This window comes from Chionomys nivalis, chromosome 14, assembly GCF_950005125.1.
Source record: "Chionomys nivalis chromosome 14, mChiNiv1.1, whole genome shotgun sequence".
Classification (NCBI taxonomy): Eukaryota; Metazoa; Chordata; class Mammalia; order Rodentia; family Cricetidae; genus Chionomys; species Chionomys nivalis.
Window position 1 is genome coordinate 20,743,778 of NC_080099.1, and position 21,032 is coordinate 20,764,809.

General features: G+C 43.8%; 1 protein-coding gene and 1 non-coding gene across 5 annotated transcripts in view; one reads left to right on the forward strand and one right to left on the reverse strand.

The window, feature by feature from the left end:
- The window catches only part of Nedd4l (NEDD4 like E3 ubiquitin protein ligase), a 320,367-nt gene that overhangs the window by 116,230 nt on the left and 183,105 nt on the right, over positions 1–21,032 (reverse strand). For all 4 annotated transcript variants that reach the window (XM_057789216.1, XM_057789218.1, XM_057789215.1 and 1 more), the window contains 2 exons: positions 20,662–20,700; positions 18,266–18,319 (listed from right to left, as the gene is read on the reverse strand). In XM_057789216.1, coding sequence (XP_057645199.1) covers positions 18,266–18,319; positions 20,662–20,700 — 93 coding nt within the window. The remainder of the gene's footprint in view (positions 1–18,265; positions 18,320–20,661; positions 20,701–21,032) is intronic.
- Trnad-guc (transfer RNA aspartic acid (anticodon GUC)) lies at positions 9,255–9,326 on the forward strand. The gene has a single exon. It is a non-coding gene; the product is annotated as a tRNA-Asp (tRNA).

The following is a 21,032-nucleotide window of genomic DNA, read 5'->3' on the forward strand; positions in this document are numbered from 1 at the left end:
AAATAACAAATAAAATCACTTTAAAACTATTTGTTTTCTAGCATGTGTCTAAAAGAGTGACTTAAAATTCCATCTACTTGTGTTTAATGAAGACTAGAGAGAACAATTTTTAAGAAATACAGTCAGAGGAAAGGTAGCCATGACCCAAGAGTAATCTTACTGTGGCTTTTATAGAAGCGAGCAAACCTCTGCCTCTCCAAAGTCCTTTAACCCGAAGTCATAAAAAAGAAAACTTGCTGATGCTGGTCATCAAGTGAGCTATAAAAATTTTAAAAAATATATTTTTATTGATTTTTTTCCCCAGGGCTTCTCCATTACAGTACGGTAGAAAATGCATTAATCCGGAATGGGTGACATTTCCTACACAGCAACAAAAAATATGAATTAAGACCTGTTTGCTGGCAACAGCTCAGCAGCTAGATGTGCTGCAGATTCAATTCTTAGACATCTAAGGAATTCTTGCCTCTTCTCTCAGAGGGAGCAGTAACCAAATCGGCTAATATTTCTTTATTAAGCATCAACAAGGGCCAGCCACTAAAACTTGTGTTAAATGGGGTCAAATGAGCCTACTGAATGTGTGCATCCCATCTTCTAAAAACTCTCTTACTGTAGAGATGCATGGTGAAGACAGAGAGTGAACTAGAAAAGCAGTCCGAAGAAGATGGCAGCGTGTACTTCCACTGCATTCTTCCTCCTAGCCTGTGTGCTCTTACTTTATGAACAATATCACAAACTTATCTCACCGCCTTCTACATCCTCAGCAGGTGGGAAGCAGCAAATCACAAGAGTCCACTGTTCTGAAAGCTGTGGAAGTGTCCCTAGCTCAGCAGAAAACTGAGGAAAGAGCTCTGGACATCTACTATCACTGGGATCTGAGGACATCAAAATAGCAAGCGTTTGCCTGTCTCACTAGCTCGACCATCATTTATCTGTATGTGTGTGCTTGTGCATGTGTGTGCGTGTGCACATGCCGTTCATGTGTGCACTGGAGTATATGTGTACAGAGGCCAAAGAACCGCCTCAGGTACACTTCAGGTGTCATTTTTTTAAACACAATCTCTTGCTGGCCTGGAGCTTCCTGAGTAGGTTAGGCTCACTGGCTGGGAACCACGGGGATCTGCCTGTCTCCTCATGTCCAGCTTTCTTCTATAGGTCTTAGGAATCTATTTAGAACCTTATTTTTGCAAGACACTTTACCAACTGAGCCATCTCCCTAGTCCCAGCTTTGCTAACAGATATGCTCAATGATGTCAAGACTAACCAGATCATATAGATTATGTGCCACAAAGGTTACCTTGAGTAAAAGCCTTGGGATATGCATGGGACTGCCCACTTAGAATGGCATCAAAGAGAGCAATGTAAATATGTGAACTATTAGGCTATTTGAAAGCCAAGCTGCCTCTCCCATGGTTCATTCAATAAAGACCCAGATTTGGCCACAATTAAATCCTAAACATCAGGAAGAGGGTGGTTTGGGCATCAGGCCCACTAAGACCCAAACTCTGGTGTTACCTGCCTATCTACCCTTGGACAAGGAAATATAATATCTGGAACCGCTACCATCTCCTCTACTTTTAATATTTTGCTTCTAACAACAAAGAAGAAACCACTTCCCAACTCTGTCTGAAATTACAAAAATCTAACACTTTGGCCTCCCCTTTCAAGAAGTGGAGTTTCAAAAGCCACAAAAATGTGCTCAGCCAATATTTACTGCAGGGAGATAATACAACGACTTGGGAGAAAAGGCATTTGTGCACAGGCTCCAACAGGCCAGACCGGCCTGGGCCTGGCTGGAGTTAGAACCCCACTTTCACTTAACGTCTTCCAGTTGGAAACCAATGAGAAAATTAATCCTTTTACCTCTAAGCTGTTCCAAGAGATAAATTCTGTTATATAGACTTTGAAAATATTCAACAGAACATCCTGTTGCCTTGAATGCATAGGTGTCGCCCGACTGTATCCTGAATTCATTCCACATCCCTGTGCCCAGTGACCACATAACATGTAGACTTATGAGTGACATAGGCCAGGTAAGAAGAGATGGCTTGTTGTCACGTCCATGGCTGCGTTGGCAGTTACATCAGCTTACCTAGCTGTTCTCAGTCCTGACTGTACGTCAGTAACCCCAGGTGATACCACTGTGCTGTGGTTGGAGTACGAAGTCTCTCCTAGGCTCACGTGTTGGGACACTTGGTGATGCTGGGAAGACTGGAGAACCTTTAGGAGGTAGAGCCTTGCTAAATGGAGGGAATGGGTCAGCAAGGGCAGGCTTTGAGATTTTATACCCATATCACTTCCTGGTCACTTTCTGGTTTCTGACTATGAATCAAATGTGACCAGCAGCCTCCCACTCATATCTGCCATGATGGCCTGGATCCCCTTAAATGTTCATCAGCTAAAACCCTTCCCTTCAGTTGCTTCTTGTCCAGTATTGTCAAAGCTTATTAGTTATAAGAAGAGTAACTAACGTACCCCTTTACTCCTTCACAGCCAACAAACCCAGTCTGGTCACAAGTTTATTTTTTCATGCTGAATAATCACAATAAAATTCTGTAAATCTGATCAGCATGGCTTGCAGCAGACCCTAACTCATTGGGAGTTAAGTGAGCAAACTGGCGAGCATATCAATAGCTTGACATAAAATATATGTAATAAGTCACAGCAGCACATTCCTGTAACCTCAGTACTTAAGAGGCAGTGGCAGGGGCAGGAAGCTTAGGAGTTCAAGGCCAGCCTCAGTTATGGCTCAAATTCCAGGGCAGTTTCAAAACTAACACACAGATTTTTTAAAAAATCTGGTGGCCAGTGGTTTATAGAAAACAGAATGTTACCATGTAACCACGTCTGCTCTGTTGGACCATTTAAACACCATTTTGAAAGCTGGATGGACAATGAGATAACCATTCAATATGCTTGGAAACACTGGCACGAACAGAAAGTTTTCCTAAGGGTTCTAAAGTAGCATGGTATGAAACTTTAGCCCTCCAGTCTATAAATACTGCCATTATTGCTGTCTGCCCCCGACAGGCCCTGCCTCCCACTCTGTCCCTTCTTCCCCACTTTGGCAAATCTTCCTGCATCTGTTTTGCTTGGCAACACACATCAGCATTCCAACAGATGTCACCTGGCCACTGGCTGCAGATTGCAACACACCAGGCAAAACAAGAACTCTGTGCAAAGGGAAAACAACACCCAGGGAGGTTCCTGTGACAGGAGGCCCTTGACCTGTAGACACAGGGTGGGTAAGAGAGGAAGCCGTCTGGGTATTAATCTCTCACCCCATTGTGCCCAAGCCTGCTGAAGGAATGCTCTCAAGCCCCATTATACCTTGTGAGAGGTTCCTCCCCTACCCCAGGACACCTCCTTTCCCACACAGAACCTCTACATGAGACTGGCCTGGTTCTTCAGGCACACAAACAAGCAACAGCAGGCTTCGGTTACTTTATGATACCCATAGGACTTCCGTGGAAATCACGTTGTCTCTTTGTCCCCTTTCTGTAAGTACACACTCTGAGGAATATTTCAGTAGCTCAAAGGAGCATCGACTTCCTCAGCAATCGCTCCAACGTCCCCCTCATCTAGGCCTTCTCCAGTGGATTCAGACTGTCTGGGTGCCCACCCTCAGGTCATCAGTGGATCAAAAAAAAAAAAAAAATGTGTGACAGGCAGAGGATGAACTGATGACCCAGAACCCGAAGAAAACATTCTAAACCTTGCTCCCAGAAAATGCTTCTGAAGGGCCTGCCTCACACCAGGGGTGAAGCCAGCAGGATAAATGAGCTATTTTAAAAGCTATATATCGGCTCTGTGGCCCACGCATTATTCATCAATGGACAATATGCCCCATAATAAAAGCAGCAGTCTGCAAATCAGAAGCTGACTCTCTGGTGCAAAGCTGCAAAAATACATCCACCCACATCCTGGCATGACACAGGCAGCCGAAAACATCTTGAAATAACACTCCCTGGAGGGGCATAAAAGCTCCCCATTTTCCAGGCATTGCAAAATGAAAACGGCAGGCTAAATACTGAGGTGAGATGACCTCTTCAGAGAATTGATGATCGTCCCTGGTACTCAGGAGAATACCTGGGGATGGGAGAAGAGTTGGAGATAGCAATGTAACTCAGGGGCCAGTCCCTTCCACCCTTGAAGGGGACATGAGCTTACAACAGCCTCCCCCGATGGCTCTCAGGTCCTATTGCCTTGAACACCCTTAATGTAGTGGCCCCACCAGAGCCCTTCTATGGCCTTCCATCTCCATATGCTCCATTATCTGTGCACCCCATAACGATGCTACTTCATGGTGGGCTCTATACACCATCTATAAAGTTTACCTTTAATTGTTAATAACAGAATCTAGACATGGTAAGAGTCTCAATGAGGAGCTGTCTAGATGAAGTTGGCCCGTGTGCACATCTATGTAGTTTTGCCTTGATTGATAGAAGACACAGTTCTCTGGGTCCTGGATTGTCTGAGACTAGGAGTGAGCTGAGTGCTAAGCATGCATGTGTTCACTTTTCTCTGCTCTTGTCTGGGGATGTGCTATGCTTAGCTGTCTTGAGTTTCTGCTTCTACGACTTCCCTGCAGGGAGGAACTATAAACTTGAATTGTGGACCAAATGAAACCTTCCTCCCCTAAGTTACTTTCTGTCAGAGGATTTTATCACAGCAACAGGAATGACACTAGACTCTCCCCTCGTGCCCCTCCACGTGCACCTCCTTGCCAGTCTTGTATTCCTGAACTGTACTTGGCATTTAAGCCCTTTGCACACACTTGTCTAAAGCATCTCCTCCCAGCTATTGACTTGATGTGCTCTGCATCACACAAGGTGGCTTTCCTTGGCTGCCTCATGTGGTCCCTGCCCTGGTTCTCCTTCTGTAACCGTCATTATTTTCTCCTATGCTTACCTTTGTCCCTGCTGGCAAAGGTTTGGTTGGTTCTGCTCCCAGGTGAGTCCCAGAATATGGGATGGTACCTGGCTTGAAAGAAGAGTTTCTAAGTTCACTTAGCTTTCTTTTAATTTTTTTAAAGTTTTTTTTTTAGTTTAATTTTTTTTTATTCATTGATCTATACATTTTTCTCTGCTCCCCTCCCTTACTTAGCTTTCTTATTGGTCTTGGGAGGATCCTTCTGGGGAGTCCTACCTGTTTGTTCAAGAAGACAGTCTCATTGGTCAGAAAAAGAGGTTTTAGAAAAGGTTTGAATAAATATTATGACTGCATGAGTCAGAACAACATGACCAACTCTTTCCCCCATGACATCTAAAATACTCCAACAAAACAAAGGCACTGAACTAGAAATCAATACTTGGAGCCATCCAGGATTTTTTGCTCCATCACCAGGACACAGACACCATGTGTAGAAGTGCATCTATACCACTGCCTGGGCTCCTCCTGGCAGGCTAATCCTTCAGTCCTCAATGGCAAATGAAAAAGTGAGACTACAGATTTTCCACCATTGACTTAAAAAACCATTGACTTTATATATTATATTATATATGTATATAAAATGCATTCTTCTTTCAAAATTTCACAGTTAGTACCTTACCAAAAAAGGTTCCAGTCCTTACCCTCACTCACCCCAGACTCTGATATTTTCTAGATTAAGCAACTATGTACTTTCACCCCCATGATGAAATACTGACTCTTTTGACTGTACCTTTTTATAAGCTGCCTTGTTGCTGTGTGACAAAACTTTCTGGGGAGACCCTACACATACATCTGCTCACTCTTGATAGGGAACCCATGCCAGACCAAAGTACAGATACCATCAAAGTTCAACTTGGTGAATCAATTGATTACCTCCAGGAGCAAAAAACACTTAGACACCAAAGCCCACTCCAACACAGGTGACAGCTCATAAAAGCTGTGAACCTGGAACACACTGCACAGCCTGCAGCCAGTTCAACAGGTCTTTTCAAACTGACTTGTTTGGTCTAAACCTCTCCCAGGCAGATGGTTTGGTTTGAGTCCTCCTTGTAGCTTTGCTTGTCTGAGGGTGAATCTCAGCAGTCATTATTACTTACTCTGGAAGAGGAGGGTCTAGTGAATCTGATCAGTTTCAGGGACTTCCTGAGGCTATTTGAGTTGTTTGCCTTACTGTTTAAGGAGCTTCCCTCCCTGAAGGATGGGATGTTTTAACCTCAAGAGGAAACTGTTACACAACACAAGTCCATCACTCACACCTCCTCCTGGGAGAGGCAGAAACCTCGGTGACATTGTAGTCCCTGGGTCAGTACCTACAGGGCCAATGTGGCATCTCATTTTCCTCAGTGTCCCTATGGTACACAGCCATTATGGGCAAGGGCCACCCCATGTCACCTGAGCATCTCTTCCATTCATGAACAATTCCTGCTTTTATAGGAAAATGAACCATTCACCAGGGATCAAGATGGCCCTGTGCCCACTGAAGTTCAGCTATTAAGTTTAAAATAGCTGTTTAACTTCTATCTGTCTTTTTAAACTATCTCTGCCAAGATGCAGTAAGCTGCATTCCTGTGGTTTTCCCAGGCAATAATGTCTCAAAACTCTTAGGGAAATGTCCCAATTGTATTTTCGTAATTGGCTACCTTGGGGTAACAGGTCGTCATCTGATTGTAATAGGGATTTGGGGGAAGGGACTTGGTTTTAAAATATGAAATTCTTTTTAAAAAACCCCAAGTTTAGTGGCAATATGTATAAAGGGAACTGTTATTTAATAAGAATAAAAATACTAAAGTACTTTAATTTCAGGAAGACATTCTTGTGATCAGGATTTTAAAATAAGAAAAGACAAAAAACAACAACAACAACCAAACAACCAACCAAAAAAAAAAAAACAAAACAAAACAAAAAACACCACAACAAAAACTAACCAACCAAAACCAAACAAACTACCAACTGACTTATTCCACATATGTGAAAGCAGAAATGAAAATTTCCAAAATTCAGTGTGATAAATATATGGAAGGAGATTTATTAAAGAGTTCTCATTTCCAAAGGGTCCTAGGCATGACTGCAGTAGTGCAACATTCTCAGAACCCTCTCCCCCTTTATGGGAAGCAAGAGTAAGCCTTAGAACGTGGAGGATAAGAGGAGGTGAGGGTGTGGTCCAGCATCAGTGGCCTTCTTGGCATCCATGTCACATCAAGTTCAACCCCGTCTCCTCAAAACAAAGAGAAAACAAGCATGTCTTCATCAAGGCCTCTGCTTAGATTATAACTTCATTTCAATTAACACCAACATTTCGAGCCACAGAACCTTAACCTTAGAATTTAAAAAACTAATTTTTAAAAAACCATTCAAAAGCCAGATCCATAAGTAGTTGTGGTGTATTATTTCCAACCTCAAATTCTCCAATTGTTAAGTGGCATGCTTTTATCAATATGGAGCTAAATCATCTGAAATGTTCAAACCAAATTAAAATGGTTGAGATTGTATGCAATCTAATGCCTCTTTGAGTATAAACCCATGATGGGCAAGGCCTTATGTTGCTGTGAATCCATTTTAGTTAATAAAGAATAGAAATGATAAATAAAATAATAAATATAAGAAGCTCAGAGCTGGTGATGGTAGCCTACTACTCACTGGGATTAATTCTTTAAGGAAGTTAAGAGGTATCTTAGTTCTGTGATTTAACATCTGGCCTGAAATCTGAATTTAAAAAAGTTCTTGACTTTTGGGGGTTGGCTGGGGTAGGGAGGAGGTTAGAATTTTAATATGCATATTCCAATATTTTTACATATCTAAAATATCTACTCAACTCAATTATAAAAATTTGGCCCAAAGCATTTTTCTTCCTCTCTAAAGGAACATGGAGAAGAACTCAAGAGATGAGATCATGAAGCATTAAAAAGTCAAGGAAATGGGCAAATGCAACATGCAAGAGTCATTTGATATATTTTAAAGGACTCCACTTCTCAAATCTCTAGAACAAAAAGAACCACTATCCTCCTCACAGGACTGCGCTGAATCAAGCACCTCATACTTAACTAGCCCCAGCACACAGAGCCCTTAGAAAAGGATAGCTTCTGGTTCACACAAAATGATTCCAAGTTATAAAAAAGTAAGAGCCTTGGAACTCCTGGTCACCTGTAAAAAAATAAAATAAAAAAACAAAGGGCAAATGTTAGGATTTTTGAAATGTGGATTTGCCTGGAGAAACGTTTATTTCTCTTGCTACATGGTAAAGCTTCATCCTCTTTACTAATACTTAAACACTGAACAGTTTTAAAGATGAATGACACTTGTGCTTAGGGAACCAATACAAAGTACTTCCTTTACAAAGTTGTCGCTCTCCTCTAGCCCCTACCCCCCTCTCCCCAATTTTGCTGAGGAGGAGTCCAGAGCTTCCACCACGCCACACTCTTTCCCTAGTACTTTTCCAGTATCTCCGCTTCAAACCTGAACAACCATCACCAAATCAATAAACCGGGGCTCCTTCCAACTTGGTTATACCTTGATCTCTCTGGCTTCCCGTGGCTGAGACTAGGAGCATTTGACCCCTAAGTCTCAGAAACAGGCTACAGTTCTAGAATGTTCCCCATCTAAGAAGCAGGCCTTTTGAAATTCAATCTACTCCACCCTCTATCCCGCCATTTAACTTCCTGTTCAAACATGGTGCTGCTAAGAGACACTTGGATTCAGGACACAGCCTCAAACTGGCCAGGACACAGGGACTTACTCTCAGGCCCACTCAGACGGGGCCACCTGTCTCACCTAAGCATATCTCCTCTGCAGCTCAGCTGGCTCAAGAAGGTCCAAGTGAAGCCATCAAGTGAATTAGGAAGAAAACACCAGGACAACATCATGCATAATTACACAAGGGACCCGAGAAAGGAGCATCTGGGAAACCCTTCACCCATCTCGCCATTTCTCCTTCGGTGTTGCCTCCTTTAATGCCTTGAGAGGGGCAGGCATGGCGGGTGGCTTTGTGTCTATGGCTGTCTCTTCCAGGCAGGTTGTATACTTCTATACCTCTTGTTTGAATTGTAACACACGTAATGAAGATTGGAACAGGCTCATAAATGTCTGAACGACCACTGGCCAGTTCCAGGTTGGGACTGCCAGTCTCCTGGTGAATTCAGTTCCTGTCGCTGTGTACACAACCAACAATTTAAACATCATTTATGAGTTTCACCTTCCCTTACTATCGCCACTGTCCCAAGTGGCACAACTAGAAGTTTAAATAAAAATATGTGGTTAGAAATCTTTAGTTAAGTGCTTCCAGCAAGAATATGGATTATTTTCATTAAAAGAATCTAGCTGGAGCTCACTCCTCGTTAGTATAGTGGTGAGTATCCCCGCCTGTCACGCGGGAGACCGGGGTTCGATTCCCCGACGGGGAGAAGCAAGATACCTTTTAGATTGGTAGTGTGGCCGAACGGTCTAAGAATCTAGCTGGTAGCTTTAGTGTGCACGTGTAGGAGGACCATTTTATGTTGGTCACATAAAAATATCCAACCAAACAGGACCAGGCAAGGGATATGATATTTTAATATCATCTTAAGGAATGACTATCTTTTGGCCTTATGAAGACATAGTTGAATGTATTAATTTGTGCCATGAGGTGAGAGATTGGCTTTAGAGACCTGGTAACTCTGCCTCAAGGCTTCTCTACTATCCGTACCATCTCGGCACACCCTCTCTTAGGCAGGATCTACTGAGGTGCAACTCCAGGAGAGCCTTCATTTTAAAGCCACCCAGTGGGGACACTTCACACAGATGCCTCAGCCCGTGCAGAGTGCAAGTGATCTCCACCACTGGAAATCTATCACAGCCAAGTGACATGGTCAAAGGAAGTAAACACGCAGCCAAAATGTTTGCAAGATTAAAAAAAATTAAATAGACAAAGGCCCTTTACTTAATTCTTTTTAAGAACTGAATTACTATAAGGGCCACTCAGGGTTCAAATGGTTAGGAAAGACCTGATGATGGCAGGAAAGAATCAGGTTAGACACTGAGGTCAATACATCCTCCCACGCCATCAACACATGTTGTCCTGTGTATCAGGACGGACTGCTCACAGGTACCACTTGGGTCCTGTGTCCAGTTCCTGTGCAGAAATAGCCTTACTTACTCTTAACTAGCAACAAGAATGACACTTTGCGGGAGCCTGGGAGGTACTGGACATATTCACTGATGATGTCCCAGGCTCCAGAGCCAGACAAGTGCCTGCCGAGGGCCCTAGCTGCCTCCTACCTCCAGGAGGATAGTGTGTAATGCTCCATGGTGCACGCCCAACTTTTCAGCAAGAATGCTATATCACACGAACATTAAAACCGCCTTAAGGCTTAGTATGCACCGTGTGTGTGTGTGTGTGTGTGTACTCATCATATACACATAAATTACTATACAATATGCTGCCATGCCTTCATCTGAAACAGTGGATTAACAGTGCCCCACAGGCCAGTTGGCACAGCCCAATAAGACGGCCATGCCCCATATCATACTTTCTGAGCAAAATAAGAGTAAGACTCTTCAACTGTGAAGTGGTAAAATATGGGGTCACTCCTAGTCCAGCTGTCTTGGTGACAACAGCCACTGTCAGCCCCATGCGCTGTCTATTGCTGAAAATAGCTGAACTACAAAATCTGTTTAAAAACAAAACAAAAGTCAATTTTGGAATACAACTATCCCCCTTATCCATTACAATGTTTTTTTTTTTTCCAAATAAACTTATGGGTAAATTTTGATTGACTGTTTCTTATAGTTAAAAAAAAAAAAACTAATATTAGCATTTTTTTTTCTGTAAAAGCCTTTTCTCTGGGAGACACTCAAACTGAGATTTTCTCCACATAAAAGTATTTTTGCATATTCTTTTGTCATTCAGTGAAGTCCATCTGCACACACACAAAAAAAGCCACAGTGCTCTTGGAGAATCTGGGGAAGCACAGAGCGCCTGAGCTGGAAGGTCAGCCTCTCTCTTCTGCTCCTGTGGGGCAGGTGTAAGAACTCCTGCTTTTGCTCCTGGGCCCTCCTCCCTCTGTTTACTTATGAACCTCTGTGTCAGCAACAAATTAAGAAAGCCCCAGCTCCTTTACATAACTAGGGTGATGTTATATACATGGAAGACCTTGAATACTTAATAATATCAGTGGACCAGAAAGCTGGCTCCTCAGGCCCAGAAAATGAAGAACTTGGCAGTTCTGTGTATAAAGGGTGTTTGTGGGAGATGGTCTAACCTTCTCACGATAACTCGAATACAGCCAAGAGGCTTATGACGAAGACAGTAACCAATTCATTAAGAGACTTCGATGAATGCCTCAGGCAGAGAGGATGAATTCTAAGACCCTGGCGGTATTCACCTTATTACAGCTGATGCCTCTAATGACAGATGTGCTTTGTAGACGGTGGCAGCCCCGGGCAAGTCTAGTCTCACAGAATTCCCCGTAGTTTTCTCTAAGGACCTAACTAGTAAACATTTTTAGATTTGGTCACACCAGACTGTTTGGGAGGCACATTCAAAGACACGCTGAGCCACACTGTGGAAAAAGAATTTCAAAGCAAAAGATTTTCTACATCACTCACACCCAGACTGGGTAATCAACTGTACTTAATTTTTCATTTAAACAAATGATGAAATGCCCTTAGACTGAAGCAGCAGGTATCTGAAACACTGATAGAGGCTAGTGGCAGCCAGGCTGTAGATGTGCCCAAGGCGATGTTTCCCTTCAATATAAATAAGGTCCAGGCAGCTGCTGGCCAAGCCTAAACCCATGGTCCCTATGATACACACACAAAACGGGTGAATGGCAGATTGCTCCGTTACACCACTAGGTCTGCTTGCTCGTTTGCTTGCTTGCTTTTAAGGGAAGGCTTCTGCTTAAAAGAAAAGCTCGGGCTTGCCAAGCATGTGCTAATTATTTACATATTCATGCTTATGAAAAACTGTTCTCTAGGCAGCACTTTGTCTCTGTGGAAAGCTCTTTGTTCCACAATGGCCTTCCTCGACATCATCGGTTCTCAACCTGTGGGTCACAACCCCTCTGGGAATTGAATGACCCTTTCACAGGGTTCGCCTAAGACTCTCCTATATGTCAGGCATTTACATAACAATTCATAGTAGTAGCAAAGTTACAGTTATGAAGCAGTAATGAAAATAATCTCATGGCTGGGGTCACCACAACATGAGGAACTGTATTAAAGGGTCGCAGTTGAGAATTACTGCTCTACATAGCTCTTGTAAGTTAGAAGAGCCCTTCTTAAAATCTTCATAATTTTAGGATATATTATTATTACTTTTAAAATACATTAGAAATTCTAGACTGAGAGTTTGGTTATGCAACTGCATCCATCCTCAACGCTGAACATCACAACTGCAGTTGTCAGTGGCCATCTCAGCCTGAGGGAAGTCACTCCTCCCAGGTGGGTGGACCTGGCTGAACATGCGATTGTGCTAACAGAGCTTGAACCTACCCTTGGGGTAGGCTCAGCAAACTACACTGTCAGAACTCACTAAAACTTGTACCATAGTAGAGGAAAACTGGTTCAGACCAAGAAGAGGTACAAGACTTAATGGGTGTAAAGAAGCCTTTCACATCTGTTTATTCCTTTACAAGGATGAGAGGAAACAATGACAGAGGCATGATACTCAAATCACTAGAAACACTTCCAAACACAAGTCTATAAAGATCCACAGTACTCTAGGATACCAACTCAGCTACCTACTTTAAAAGACGAGGTATACTGAAACCAAACAAAAAGGCCCACAGGCATCTCCTGATCATATCCTAAAACTATCAATCACATGAAGGAGGTTGTTCCTGGAGAAAACACTCAATGAGTGACGGCTAGCACAAGCAAACCTGACTGGTTACAGTTCCACAAGCGGCAGCGCCATCACGGGCTGGGCGGTGAGCAGCTGCCTTTCTGTACTCCATTTCACCGAGAGGCCATGAGCAAGTACGCACGTGCAGTGAAGCCAGAATCTGCTCTAAGGAGTCTGTTTCCGCAGCTGGAGACGGGGCACTATCCCCTAAGCATCCTTGGCTTAGACACTCAAGTGGGCTGTGCTAAGTTATGATGCTGTAAACCAAGGCCCCACCACAGCTTTCTCTAACTTTGTCTTCTGCCAATCTGCCCACAAAACACATCTACTGTCCCCAAATTAGAATAACCTACTGGCACAAAAACCAAAACAATCAACTTTACAATGAGGACTAATGATAATATTAGGAAGAATCAAATACGTACTTGGTTAAGAGGCTCAAATACCTCTCTCCCCAGCAGTCTTTCAGCTTTATCTGAGAGGTGTCAGGGGCCGTATTTGCAAATAAGGTTTCGAATCACTGCCAACATCAGCACATTTAGACACTGACTTGCTGTATAGCAGACTGTCTTTAAGAAATATAATTTTAAAATTCTTCCATTCTAAACTAAACTAAAAAGGGTGTGTATTAAGCTTAGGATCCCAAAACAGACGGAGCGTCTTACGTCAAAGACCTACAGAAAAGGTATTTTCTGGAAGGCTACGTACGAGCTTCAGGGACTGCTACCAAAACACTGCGATCCACTGACTCCAACAGGAAGGATATTCCCTCATCAGAGAATCGGGCTGCAAAATAACCAAGCTTTCTGTGTTGGCCCGGTCCCTTCTGAGCCACTCTAACATGTGTACCTGTGACTTACCGGAGCGCCAGCTCCAGGGTGTCCAGTACTCTTGGGAGTCTCCTCTTGGTTCTGGGGAGCTTCTTCAGGTCCCCGAGTCACAAGAATTCGGAAATGCTGCTGCCCTGCATTTTGATCCTGCCTGATCTTGAACATGCATCCTGGACTCTGCGGGGTTCTCTCTGAATTTGTCCTGCGGATCTCTGGGACCATCCTACTGGCCCGAGGAGATGCCTCTGGGGTCCCTCGGTCTTCGGTGGGGCTCACCCGGCCTGCTCGGGGTTGGGTGGGGTATGAGGTGCTCCTCTCCAGCCGAATGCGCGGATACCTCACCAACCTGTCCCCCTTAGTGCCAGTGAAGCCAAAGTTGAAGTCACCTCCCAGCCCCAGAGCTCCTTGCTGGGGCTGTTGCAGCTGAAAGACAAAGCAGCGCTTTCCGGAGCTCCCAGAAGCGTCTGGAACATGCTGGAGGGACCAGCGTCTGGGTTCTGCTTGGCCATCCGGGCCGAAGGGCAGCAGCCGCACCTGGCGCACATCGGCACTGGAGGCTCTGTGCTGGATGCGCAGGCCTGGGGTGGCCTCCTCTGTATCCTCAGGCAAGCGGGGACACTGACCACGGTGATCACAAGTGCCGTTGATCAGGGTCCCCGGATCCCAGGCTGCCCTTGGAGGGGAGCTTCCAGGAGTGTCCACTGGAGAGGGCTCCGATGAGCTAATCTGAGCCGAGACCCTTGTGGCCGCGGCCTGGTCTCCGAGGTCAGCCTGGGCACTCGGGGGCCTGTCATCAGGGCCCTCGGGTGGCCCGCAGCTGTCTGTGGCGCCGTCTGCGGCCTTGCGCTGCAGCGAGATCTGCACTGAGGAGCTCCGAGTGGGCCTGGAGTCCACCCCGGTAAGGAGCTGCGGTATGAACATGGATGAGCTGCGCTTGAGAGCACCCACGCCCTCCTGCAGGCCACCGTCCTCCCCTGTGCTCTGGGTGAAGGGGTGCGGGCTGCTTCTCCGTGGCAGCGTGTGGAATGCCATGAAAAAGTCCTCTTCTCTCTCCTGGTCTAGAATCTCAGACTCGGGGGCCGTATTGCTGCGTCCAGAGCCAAAATGAAACCGAAGCCGATGGGCCATGGTGACCAGGGGGGCCAGGAGGGAGAGAGCGAGCGACAACACGCCCAGCAATGCCAGAAGTCAAAACCCAAAGACACCAACTCCAAGAAAAAGTGTCCCATCTGCCAAACTGTTAGCACTGCGGCACCAAGAGCGACAGATAGCAGAAATAGCCCAAGTGGCAAGCAGCATTCCAGGCATGATTGGATAAGAGCAAAAAGCTCTCATCTACTCTGTGACAGAGGGTAGGATGGCCAGAGACACATGACCGCCCGCTCCCCCTCCAATGCCAGCTTCTGGACTTAGTGAAGTTTCCCCTCTCTTGCGGTCCCCCCCACCCCCCCAACAGCAAGAGCCTGAAACAGCACCTTCCCAGCTGCCGCTGTTCTGTCAGAAAGGGGCGGCCCAGCAGGGAGCTCGGGCAGCTGACTGAGGCAGCAAACACACTCACAGCTATGCCGCTGTAAATCTGACCCATCACACTCACGGGGCAATGCTTTCCCAACTACCACAAGCACTAGGTGTCTCTCCTGCTGTCGCCGGGGAGCCTGCACGAAGCACAGGCACTCAAAGGTATGTCCTCCACCTCCCCGCCACACCAAAGAACAAGTAAAACAGAGCTCGGCTGCGGGGCGAACCTTCTCAAGCATCGAATGTTCTGGTTCTGTTATGATATCACTACACTGCCACGAGGGAATGCAAAGTAATAAAATGTACTATAAATACGATTACACACCCTACGGAATTAGTGTCCCTTTAATGGGAAATAATTAGACCATGATCTACAAGTAACAAAATAGCCAAGGGAAGGCACAGGGGGCACAACACGGCACTGCCAGCTGTGAGCCTGGTCCAGCTCTTACTACTTTCTATAAACATTCTGCATTTAAAGGGGTGTGTGTGCCACACATAATATGATCACCAGAAACAGCAGTTAACAGAGAAAAGAAACCCAGCTGGAGAAAACAAATCTCTCTCATAACACTCTCTCTCTCTCTCTCTCTCTCTCTCTCTCTCTCTCTCTCACACACACACACACACACAGAGAGAGAGAGAGAGAGAGAGAGAGAGAGAGAGAGAGAGAGAGAGAGAGAGAGAATTGAAGAGCAATGTATATGGGCTTCGTAGTAATCTAACTTAAAAAACATACAAAAGAAAGGCCTGGAGCTGTTTTCCCGGGAGAACACATCAGGATCACCACAGTTGGGTCACAGACCTAAAAATCTTGTCGTCTGCAATGGGCCAGGAAAAAAAATAAATCTAAGAACTAAAAGTGAATGCCCAAAACATTGTCAGCGGATATCCATAATGAACCTGGAAATATTCTCTGCATTTTAAATATACTCTTTTCTATGATCCAGAAACACCAGTTCCTTAACAAAGAGATTTGTTTAGGTGGGACTTTAAAAAAAAAGCCAGGAGGGGAAAGAGTGAGAAAAACTTATTTTAAAATCGACAAAGCATGTCTTTGTTAATTGCTCTGGAGCAGAGGGTGTGGTGGATTAACCCTGTGTTTACACACACGAACTTGTTTCCTAAAAGCACAGAGTTCTGAATGGCAAAAATAAGCTTTGTGAGACCTAGACTCTAGTCTGCTCGATGCCAGAAATTCCAAGTAGACTCCAGTCATGTATTGTGTCAGCTGGATTAACAGGCAACAAAGGGGAAAGGCCACCACCAGCACCATTGGCAATCTATGCATTGTAGCTGCATGGCAGACAGCATAACATATAATACAGGACTGCTCACAGTTTTTAAAGTACTCTGTAGTCAGAGCCTCCTTTTGGTTTGGAAATACCTTTCTTACTCACGGTAAGGTCACACAACTGCAAGCATTATTTTAGAGCACACAAATGGGGAATACAAGACTTTCTAAACAGGAAATCTCTTTTAGTAGGAGAGCACGAAGAGGCACTTTCTCTTCAAGTCTGACCATTGTTTCATTTTAAAACGATTTTCCTCCTCAAATCAGAGGGTAAGTATCAGTCTATGGAGGCCCCATCCCTGCAGAGACTTACTGCTTGCGTTATTTCAATGAATGTCACCAGTTCAGTTACTAGCTCTTGCTAGATCAGAGTAGGAGAGGCAGGACCTACACTGAGCAGTTCACACAAGAGTTACTCAGTGCCCCTAGCGATCACTCCCACAAGCCACATTCCATTTCAACCATGATCCATATTTATAACTGGAAAGATGCTGGGCTAGGAGGTACAATCTGCTAGCTTTCCATTTGGGAGACTAAAGCCAAGCGTGTCAGATTATATCCACCCACAAACTCTTTATTAAGGGTAGAGGTTCTGGCTATTCCCCAGTATAAATTGACATTGAGATGCCCAGGTGCTGGACCCTGTGTGCCCCCCTGACCAGCATTTAATCACATTCAGACTCTGAAGCACAGCTGTTTCATCCTTAATAACAGCGGAGCACGGAACTTTGTCTCAAGAATCCTCTTGACGATACTTTCTGTCAGCCTCAAGCTAGTCTACAATGTGTGGAGTCTCAATTGAATTCTGTAGAAAGACGAGGTCATGAACACACATTCCTTTTAGGCAGGGCAGTAAACAGGAATATAATCAATCAAGCGCCCTGAGTTTTATTCCCACTTGTCAGGGTGCTTTCAAGACTTACACATAACTTGATCATGTTCATTTTTCAAAGTTGGGACATGAGGCTCACGGGAATTTGGTGTAAACATTCTAGTTACTTAGGAGAACGCTAGGCTAGCATGATGTCTCAGTCGATAGAGGCCCTTGTCATGCAAACAGTCACCTGTGTCCCTGGAACGTACAGAAAAGTGGAAGGAGAGACCAACTCTACAAAGCTGTCCTCTGGTCATCACACATGTGCTTTATATTCTACGTCAATTACACATATATTATAGATCTATACATAAAATGTTTGCTGTATCAGTTATCTTCGTGCATGTCTTTGGGATTCCTTATTTTGCTTTCGGTGGGTTTTATTTCATGTATGGGTTTCTTATTTTTACTGAATGGGGAATGGAGCCTCACACATGCCAGGCAAAAAATCTACCACGAAGCCACACCTCCAGCCCTTATGCTCGTCCTTTGAAATGACTTTCTAAGTTTTTTTTCTAGAGAAGGTATCACTGTTTGACTTCAACAGTGAAGGAGATTTGTTTTAACTATACAGTGCAAATTAGACTTTTGTTTCCCCAGAGACAATCACCATAGAGATGTCCGTGAACTCACTGTGGCATGCTAAGCCTGAGGAACATTTTAAATGGCCACAAGCTTTGGTTACAGGATTGATGGCATCCTCACAGATACACCTTTGCATCTGAGTTCCCTACACAAAGCATAATGAGGCCTTTGGGATGAGCCTCATAATCATAGGTGACTTTTATCAATATTAACTATAAAAAATACACATACCCAAATAAAATTTCTGTCCTAGCAACACACAAATATTTGGCAGCATTGAGAGCTTGAACAGTGAGACAAAAACAGTTTTTTGGGGGCATGTGCACTGCTGTGAATGACCCGGAAGATCTCAAAGGTGCCACTGGAAAAAATCAGTTTTCAAGAAAAGAAAGCAAAACTCAAAACCAAGGACTTACCAATCTGTTCTCATCAAATACTTCAAACAGGAGTCTATGATTAGATGGATTTACCTAAAAGGGACAGAAACTATATTTAAATATCAACAGGTATCATTTTAAATTTGATCTAAGAGACAGGAAGAATCAAGAATGATCTCTAGCACACTGGACTCTACTGTATAATAATGACTGACCTGTTTATCTGCTATTATTCTACCCCAAATATCTAGGCATATCAGAAAAAGGCAGTATCTTTATTGTTGTTTCTTAACAGTCTTAAAGGAGCTCCAATCTCTTCTACAAAGCTACCCTCATGTCTGCAGGTCAAGGTCTTATGCTCATTGGCCTAATGATGGTAATGATGTACACGCAAACAGCTATATGCCATTGTGCTCCACCTCCAACTACTATTTCCTGAACTACTAACACTTTATGGTCTCATTTTATTCTCCCAACAACTCAACAGTGTGTAACTATCGCTTCATTTTCACACAGAAATCACTGAGCCCAAGTGGGTGGTGAAGCAATTTACCCAGGAGCACACAAGCCAGTATATTGAGCAATGAGGACTTGCCCTGGGTTAGGGCAAAGTCACAGCCCTGAGAGTTGTCAGTGTTTGTTTGTTTCTTTCTCTTTACCCCAACTCACCCAAATAACCTGTGTTTCATCATGTGGACTCAGGTGCCTCTGACTACCTTACCAATCCTGCCCGACACGGTATCAGGTATTGCTACTGATACGCTCGCCTATCGATCTGGGAAGAAAAGCCTACATGGAATGGACTTCTTCAGGAGATTGTGAATGTTTGGTGTTTTCAAGTTCTCAAAGTGAGTGGCAACGGCAGGCATGTGAGTTGGGTCTAATGCTAGGCTTGGGCTCCCCATGAAACATAAGATGAAATTACATTTGGTTGTAGCACAGAGAGCTCATGTGCTCAATTTGAGCTCCTGGCCCCGTATCTGCAGACAGCTTTGCAACGGAACAAGCAGATGGTTGGCTGTCTGTTCATCAACTCTGCCAAAGGCTGCACACCTATCAGAAATGCATCAATAGTCTACAGTAGAAATGGGCAAGCAATAGGCATTTGTTAAGAAACTGTGCAGGTAATAAAGCAAAGATCCTTTAAGAAAAGAAAAAGAGAAACAAATATGCCTATAGGTAAGACTTATGGACAAAGTTTTATATATAATAAAATTCATACAATGCGGTTCAAATGGAAGGTGTGCAAATGATTTAGCTCCCCAAGAAAGCTCTTGCTGTATCTGAGCACTAATAAAGATCTAGCCACCTATCAGCCACCAACAGCTTTTCAGCCCCTCCCCAACTTATGTAAACTGTATCTGGTAGAGGCTGAACATGGGATCTACCAAGTGTTAAAACCTCAGAGCCATGTTTCAGTTCTGAACATAACAGAAAACAGATGCAGGGAAAGTCATCCAAGTTTGCAGCACAGAAAATCCTACCACGGCTGAAAGAAGCCAGGGCTGTGTGCCTGGCTCTTAGCATGCAGTCACTAGAAGGCCTAAGCTGGAGCAGTTTGGAGGTGAGTCTTTCTTAGCATCCTGGGTGTACAGACAACTCAAATTTTCATTTTTTAAAGGAAACTCCTTTTTCTCTTCCAATTAAATGGCTGAGGGGCTTGATGCTTCCAAATATTTGCTAGCAAACACCAGCAAGCACCAGTCTCTATCAATTCACAGAATCCCCTTCAGTATCCAGCTGTTCTAAACAAGGGATGCCGGAGGCTGAGAAAACGTTCTTCTATTCGGTGGTATTGAAAGTAATTGTACACATTAGATCTCTGAATTAGAAATCTTTTCCTTCTATCCTGAACATAACTGGTAATTTTCTGTCTTTTGTGGGGAGGCAGTGCTGGAGCTCAAACCCAGGGTTTCCAGAATGCTAGGGAAGTACTCTGCCACTGAACTACCCCTGTCCTCATCACTGGTAATTTATAATGCTTCCTTTTAATTATCTCTCTACTCTGGATGCAGTTCATAATCTGCATCACGTAGAAATTATTCAGCTACTGTTTTAAATTGCACTGTATTTTTGCCTTTCTTTTCCTTCAAATTTTATTTTTTTAAAGGTTGCAAAACAAACAAGCCCAGAGCTGGAATTAACCGGATCCCAAAGTCTTATTTTTATATTTAAATATTATATTTAAAGAAAAGTTTGATCTGAAAAAAGAACATGATATATTGACGACCTTTTCTATCTCTCCTCTACAAATGAAACCTTCACAGATTTTCAAAATTTGGGACATATCCTGAGTCTACTGAACCCAAACATTTCCTGTCTTAAGAGAAATTTCTTACTTTTAAAATGCTATCTAGTTTTCTTTCCATGAGTCTATTTTGATATATCAATCTAGGTATGAATAGTATTACTACAAAAATGAAAGAAAAACTTACTCTAAAATAAAACTCTTCGTTCCACTTCGGGTTCAGCGTCTGGAAGAGAGAGAATTCCGTGATCTTCAGCCGTGCTGGAGCTGTTGCTAATACAACACAAGCCTTTCACATTTGTGCAAACAATTTCCTCATAAAAGCGATTTTCAAAACGGCAATAAAAGCAACATTTAGTCAATTATCTGAGACTATTCTATAAACCCAAAATGGATGGGGAGAGACGATATTTATGAAAGTCATGATTCATGACTATGAAACCGTAAATCGCTAGAGCTCACCCAAAGGAAAAAATGCTGGGACTTACCGACAAAGAGCCACGAAAAACAAAAGTCCCCTTTTACTCTGTCAAGAAGGATGTACACTTTGTTGATTCC